General features: G+C 51.5%; 1 protein-coding gene across 1 annotated transcript in view; it reads right to left on the minus strand.

Annotated features, from left to right (window-relative positions):
• Window positions 1-7,463, minus strand: part of ECH1 (enoyl-CoA hydratase 1) — a 12,008-nt gene that overhangs the window by 978 nt on the left and 3,567 nt on the right. The window contains exons 4-8 of the mRNA XM_006161731.2: window positions 1,061-1,185; window positions 930-978; window positions 678-742; window positions 219-289; window positions 56-127 (exon numbers count right to left, since the gene is read on the minus strand). Coding sequence (XP_006161793.1) covers window positions 56-127; window positions 219-289; window positions 678-742; window positions 930-978; window positions 1,061-1,185 — 382 coding nt within the window. The remainder of the gene's footprint in view (window positions 1-55; window positions 128-218; window positions 290-677; window positions 743-929; window positions 979-1,060; window positions 1,186-7,463) is intronic.

A 7,463-nucleotide genomic window follows, 5' to 3' on the forward strand; every position in this document is an offset into this window, starting at 1 on the left:
CGAGTGGAGATACAGGGGACCCAGAGCACCTTACCACCGGTGTCCCAGCCCCTACCTGACCAGCCCGCTGCCCAACGCCTCGTCAGCCATCATCTTGCGGCAGGTGAAGGCTAGCTCGTTGACTAGGCTGCAAGATGGCAGCTCTGTCAGGATTCACCTGTCATCCGGGTCTTGGAGACACCCTGGTCTCTCCAGGATCCCCACCCTGCCCCACCCACCTCTGGTTCCCGATGATCCTGGGCAGCCGCTGCAGCGTTCCCACGTCGGCAGCCAAACCCACGTCTACCTCCTGGGGGAGCAATCACGTTAGTGTCTGGTTTCTCCATATGGCCGATGAAACTGCGCCATTTACCACTGGCCAGCTGTGCCACCTCCAGGAAGAAGGCTCTGGCACCCTATCTGACTCCTTGACTGCTTCCGGGCTGTCCTGCCTCCTGCAGGCTCCAACATGACCCTCCCCAGGGACCCCCGCAGGTGGTAGCCTCAGTCCCGCCCCCCTTTACTGACACATGACCTCATCTCCACTGCCTACCCTTCCTCCACGGCCAAGTCTTACTTGGTAGGGGTCAGCTCTGACTCCCTCTTGCAGGAGCCCTCAGGGCACACTCCAGGCCTCCACTGGCCTGCATGGTCTCCGCTCTGCCATTCACTGCCCAGGAACTGGGGAGGTGACTCACCTTCACCTGGAAGAAAGCGTCCTGGGCACAGTACCGGATATCGCAGGCGGTGACAAGGTCTACACCTGGTGGAGAGAAGCTGGATGCTGAGCAACCTCGAGAACCCACCCCTCCTCTGGGGACATGGAGTTGCATCTTGGGACAGTCTAACTAGGAACAGAGCTGAGGCCACTGGCCAAGGCCAATAGAAGCAGCCTGGAGGAGGCCAGCTTGGGGGCACACCGCGCAGCAGACAGGTGGCTGCAGACTCACCTCCGCCAATGCAGCCCCCGTGGATGGCTGCGATCACAGGCTTGGGACACTGTGAGGGAACAGCAGGGACAAGGTCAGGGCTGGCCCAGGGAAGGTGGGCAGAGGGGAGGCCTTACGGTGCCCAGAACCACCTTCTCAATGACGTTGAAAGTCTCCTGGTATCTGGTTATGAGGTTTCGGAGGTACCAGCTGATACGGGCCACATCATCCCCGTGGGGCTGCAGGAGGTCTGAAGCCATGTCCACGAGGTCGATACCTGGGGAGGAGGAGCTCACCTGGCCTCCCATGCCATTGTCCATTATCCCCACCAGGGGCCAGAACCCAGGCACAGTGAGCACCACAGTGGAGAAAGCAACTCACACAGGGTTTTGCAAGGGACTGCGTGTGGGCTGTGAAAGCCAAAGTTTATTGTCGTTACTCGTTTAACCCCCACAATGCCCCCATGAGGCGGGCCCTATTCCAGTCCACTGTAGAGTTCAGTTGTAGCATTCGCTCTAAGTCACACTGGCTTGTGAGTAGCACTGGGATTTCGAACATGGTACCACTCTGGCTCCCGGGGCCATGCGCTTCCCGGTTATGCCAGGCAGCCGGAAACCAAGGCTGGTGGCATGAACGATCGATGTGGGTAGTTTCCAGAGATATGAAGTCCAGGCTGGAGCAATTTCTGTGGCTCCAGCTTCCAGATACCCCTGAATCTGACCTTTCATACAACTTCATTCCCCATGACCCTACCCTGGTCTTGTCCACACAGCCTGTTCCCCTGCACAGCCAGAAGGATCTTGGGAACACCCAAGTTGGCTCGGGGTCCCTTCTTTGTCCCTCCTATCCCCAGAAAATGCAAGTCTTTGGCAACCTTACCAGTGCTTCCTGAACACCTTTCCAACCTATTATTTTTATCTTTCAAGTTTATTCACTTATTTCTTTCATCAGACACAGAGAGAGAGGAAGAGAGACAGACATCCCCAGCATGGTCCCCACACCATGAGCTACCCTCCGGCTTGGCCAGCTGCCTTACTGCTGCCCTCCCCGCCAGTCCCTTCTTCTGGGCCCAGTGGTCTCCCAGCACTTCCCAGGGCCTCCATGCCTCCTGCTCCCTGTGCCTGCAACTGTCCCTCCCCCTTCAACAGCCACAAGACTGACTCCATGGCTTCAGGCCACCAATCGAAGGTCACCTCCAGAGAGACCTGCCCAAGCCACACCAGCTAAGCGGTGGCCCCATCCTATCCCTCCAACTCTGGCCTCTGCCTAACCGTCCCTGGTGCACATCTTCCTCTTTAGAATTTATGATCGTACATGAGCACACCAGAGAGAGGTACACACACAGAGGGAAGAGGCACCCTCCACAGCATCTCAGCACACCACGGTCCCCTCTCCTCAGCCATCCAGCTCTTCAGGATCCCTGGCATGTGCATATCCTCCATGTCTTCAAGGCAGCACAGGGATACGAACCTGCAGTCAGCCACGTGATCTCCAGTACTGCAGCTCGGCTCACCGCTGACTATGCCATGAGACCAGGCCCCATTGCACATCTTGCTATCACACATCACATGTTCCTGGAGTTGAGGGTCTCCACCAAGGAAGTGAGCTCCATGAGCACAGGGGTCTCTGTCCTCTCCACAGAACCCCCAGGCCCTGGTCCATAGTAGCTACTCAATAAGCAAAGCAGAGAGCAAGCCGTGCCCTCACAGGGAGACAAACGGACCTGAAAATGTGTATTCTCAGGTGAGGACATGTGCTCAAGATCTAAGGAGGGAGCAGAATACAGTATGGGTGTACATGAATATGCACACATAGTGTTACAGTTGAGTAAAGACCTGAAGGAGGAGCCCCAGTTCAGTTCCTGAGCCAACATGGGGCACACCTGTAACCCCTGGGACAGTTGGATCTTGACCAAACAGAGGTGGTCAGAAATGTGCATTTTGGGACCAGCAGTTAGCTTAATGCCTATGTTGCTGGGCTCCCATGTAGTTCACCACGGTTCACATCCCGGACCCGGTGGCTTAAAACACGCCGGGCGCGTGTGCGCACATGCCCAAGATCCCGAGAGGAGAATGAGGAGAAGGGATTGCAGCGTGGCCATCCCTCCTGGGGGGTGATTTCTCCGCTTTCTTTCTCTCTGCCTCTCTCTGTCTGTCTGGTGAGCGCACACGCCCTATAGCAAAAACCTCTTAAAAAAATGTGTATTTCACCGGCCAGCTGGATGGTGCATGGCCATGCGCTGCTAAACACACGGATTCCACACGGCAATGGTCTGGACTCCCTGCCCAGTCAGCCTCAAACACTCTAAGCACATCTAATGACTGGAAGACTGGAGGAAGGGGATGGTGGTGTGACCAGACTCTGTGGAGGGTGCTCCTCTCTGCCTTGCTTTCATGTATGTGCACATGCTCTATCATAAATTTAATTTTTTTTAAATAAAGGTTTTGCCTTAGGATGCATGCCCTCGCTGGAGAGAGAGAGAGAGAGAGAGATAAACAGTGAGAGGGAAAGTGAGAAATCACCCCCCATGGCCATGTCACAATCCCTTCTCCATTCTCCTCCCCAGATCTTGGGCATGCACGCACACATGCCTTGCATTGAGTTTCAAGACACCAGGTCTGGGATTCGAACTGTGGTTGGCCATGTGGGAGTTCAATGACGTAACACCCATGCTCTCTGCTGGCCTCCCCCTCAATTTTTTTTTTCTTTTTTTTTAGAATTATTCATTTGTTTCCATTTGTTGTTACCATTTTCTTTAACCTGGCCAGAGAGAGAAAGAAAGGGAAAGTGAGAAAGCAAGCCACCAGGTTTGAGATTCGAACCGCAGTTGGCCATGTGGGAATCCAGTGCCTTTAAACACCATGCCACCTGCCAGCCTCCCCCTCCCCCACTCAAATTTTTTTTTAAATGTTTCTGTCTCTCTTTTTTCCCTCTCTCCCATAAGGGAGGGAAGAAAGACCTAAAGGAGGAGAGGAGAGGGAGTTGTGGGGGTATCTGGGGCGAGATCTCAAATGGCATGAACAGCCAGTGCAAATGCCCTGTGGTAGGAATGCCCTGGTCTGTGTGCGGCACAGGGAGGAGGCCAGTGTAGCTGAAGCAGAGTGAACGAGTGAAGAACAGGATGAGCCAGGGGCTGAGAGGTGACGGGCCGATTGTACAGGGCCTCGTGGGCCACGGGGAGGACTTTGGCTTTTGCTGAGGAGCCACGGGAGGGCTCTGAGCATAATCAACTGTCACTTTCTTCCTCCTAGGGTTAATCATTCTCATCCTCTTGCCTGTCCTCTGGACACATGCCTTGACACATGCCTGAGTGCCTGTTTCAATAAGCAAGGTCAGAGGGGTGCTGGCTGATGATGGAGCTGGTATGTGCAGTTATGTATGTGGAAGTGGGGCTCCCCCACATAACCTGGGCCGGGTTATTCCATACCCTGGGTCTGGGAGTTCTTCTCTGTAAAATGAAAGTAAAACCCCAGAAAGCTGCAAGAATTGGAGGAAATGATGCCCAGAGGGCCCTCACGGGGTGCCTGGCTCGTACTATCATCCTAACTCTTACTACCATTAGATACTCCATTCTGGAGCGGCCCAGACCCGCCTGGATCGACCACCGGCACCTGCTGACTCCCACACCATACCTGAGAACCAGGGTGAGTCACCAGGAGCTACACAAACTCCCAGGACGAGCCCTGTCTGGGGTCTTGCGACACGTCCTCTCACTGGCTTTTCTGGTCTACCCACTCTGCCTAGACTTGCAGATGCTGGTGTTTTCAATATCTTGAAATAAAGAGCCCCAGACCTTAGCAAAAAATGCTCCCCTCAAAAGTAAGAATTAAGGGTCATATAGTAGTTAAGGTGCTGGGCTCCCACATGATTGACCATGGTTTGAGTCCCAGACACAGTGGCTTGAAAATTACACTGGGTGCAGGACCAGCAGTTAGCGTAATGGCTATGTTGCTGGACTCCCACGGAGTCAACTGCGGTTCGAGTCCCGGACCCGGTGGCTTAAACTCACGCCAGGTACGTGTGTGTGCGTGCCCAAGATCCCAAGAGGAGAATGGAGAAGGGATTGCGGCATGGCCATCCCCCCTGGGGGGTGATTTCTCGCTTTCTGTCTCTCTGTCTCTCTCTGTCTGTCTGGCGAGTGCACACGCCCTATAGCAAAAACTTCTCCAAAAATAAATAAATAAATAAATAAATAAAATTTAAAAAAGAAAAATTACACTGGGCGCATGTGTGTGCATGCCCAAAATCCTAAAAGGAGACTGGAGGAGACTGTGGTGAGGCCATCACCTCCGGGGGTGATTTCTCACTTTCTTCTCTGTCTCTCTCTGGCAAGCATACACACCCTATGGCAAAAACCTTTAAAAAAAATGAGAACTAATCATTACAGAAATTTCTCTTGTCCTCTAAGTGAACCTCTAAATACTCTAGATATCATTCATAATCAAAACATTGTTAAGCTGGCCCCATAGCAGAGTAGTTAAAGAAACTGGATCCCACATAGCTGGCTATCTGGTTTGAATCCTGGACACAGTGCCTTGAAAAACACACTTGGGGGAGGGGGCAGCAGATGGCACGATGATTAAGGTACTGGATCCCACATAACTGACTCCGTGGTTTGGGTCCAGGACCTGGCAGCTTGGAAAACATGCTGGGTGTGTCTGTGTGCGTGCCCAAAATTCCGAGAGGAGATTGGAAGAGAAGGGGTTGTGGCATGGCTATCTCCGTGTGAGGATGATTTCTCACTCTCCCTTTCTCTGGTGAGCATGCATATTCTATAGCAAAAAACTACAATGAAAAAAATAAAGAGAATGGGTATGTGTACACGGGTGCCTCAAATCCCAAAAGGATTTGGGAGAAGGGACTGTGGCATGACTGTTCCCCACTGGGGGGTGCTTTCTCCCTCTCCCTCTTTCTGTCTCTGGTGAGTACATGCACCCACTAGCAAAAGGAAAAAGAAAAAGAAACAGAGCCAGCCTATGAAGTGGTGGCTAAGGCAGCTGGATCCCACATGGCTAGCTGCATGGTTTGAGTCCCGAAAGGAGGTAGAAGTGGAGAAGGAATTGAAGCGTGACCATTCGCCGCAGTGGGTGCTTTCTCACTCCCCACCCCTCTTCTCTGGCGAGTGCATGTGTCCCCTGGCCATATTTTAAAAAGAGAGAAGAAGAAATAGAAAACAACTAATTCCAACTAATCTGGCAAACCAAGAAATCCAACACTCTTTGGAGTTATACAATGAGTCTTCAAAAAGTTCATAGAAAATGCATATTCTTAAGAAAAAAACTATGCATAGATTTCAAGAACTTTTGCACTAAAATGAAATCACACTTTAATTCATTTTCCCACAAACTTTTTCCAAATCCCTTTGTATAACACAATTTTTTTTTTTTTTGGAGAGATTTTCACTGTAGGGCGCGTGCGCTCGCCAGGCAGACAGAGACATAGAGACAGAAAGCGAGAAATCACCCCCCAGGAGGGATGGTCACGCCGCAATCCCTTCTCCTCCATTCTCCTCTCGGGATCTTGGGCACGCACGCACACGCGCCTGGCGTGAGTTTTAAGCCACCGGGTCCGGGACACAAACCGCGGTCGACTATGTGGGAGTCCAGCGACATAGCCATTACGCCAACTGCTGGTTCCCTGTATAACACAATTTTGAGTTTCAATAACATCTTATTCCTATTCCCTCATGTCCACAATGTGATCCAGACTTATTCAAAATGTCAAGAAACAGGAAAATGAGAGCTATTTTCAAGACTGACCCCAAGATGATCCAGTCATCAGAATTAGGAGTCAAGGATTTTAAAGTAGTCATTAAAGCCATGCTCAAGGAGAATATAAAGATAAGAAACTTTGGGTGGGGCTCACGCCCCGCCCCAGCGCAGCCGCGTGCCGTGAACGGCCTGGCCTGAACGGCCTGGCCTGAATGGCCTGGCCGGCGCCCCCCCCCCTCCCGCCACGCGGCGGGGGGCCCCCACGTCTCTGCCATTTTTAAGTAAGCCAGATACCCAAGGACAACTCACACTGCAGACCCCCACAACACCATTCCTGGTAACTACAAGATGACTGCTGTGCCGCATCTGCTGATAATTATCCCTGAGTACCAGAACTGCTTTCCTGAAACTGCATTCCTTGGAGACTCACCTACACTTGTGGATCTGCCGGAGACCCTTCCTTATCCAACCCTGAGTGGAGTTTATGCTCCCTATTACCAAAAACTTTATGAGCTGATGGTTGGAACTTGTGGCCTCTCTCCCTTTACTTGTATGTATCACTTTTTCAGTAACTCTTCTGGAAGACAACTGTATATAGCAGGGATATTGTAATGGGAGAGTGAGACAGGGCAGAAGGACAAACATAGGAAAAATAAAAAAATAAAAAAAAAAAGAGGAAGAGGAAAAAAAAACATATATATGTGCATAAGCAAGAAAGTAGAAGTGGAATATTATTGATGATAACATGCTTGATTGGGTCACTGTGCAGTTTATTCTAGATGGGAGATTACATTTAGTACGCTGTGATGATGCTCAGGGAATGAATGTTAGGGGAAAAAAAAAA

This window comes from Tupaia chinensis, unplaced genomic scaffold, assembly GCF_000334495.1.
Source record: "Tupaia chinensis unplaced genomic scaffold, TupChi_1.0 Scaffold138910_1, whole genome shotgun sequence".
Taxonomy (NCBI): Eukaryota; Metazoa; Chordata; class Mammalia; order Scandentia; family Tupaiidae; genus Tupaia; species Tupaia belangeri.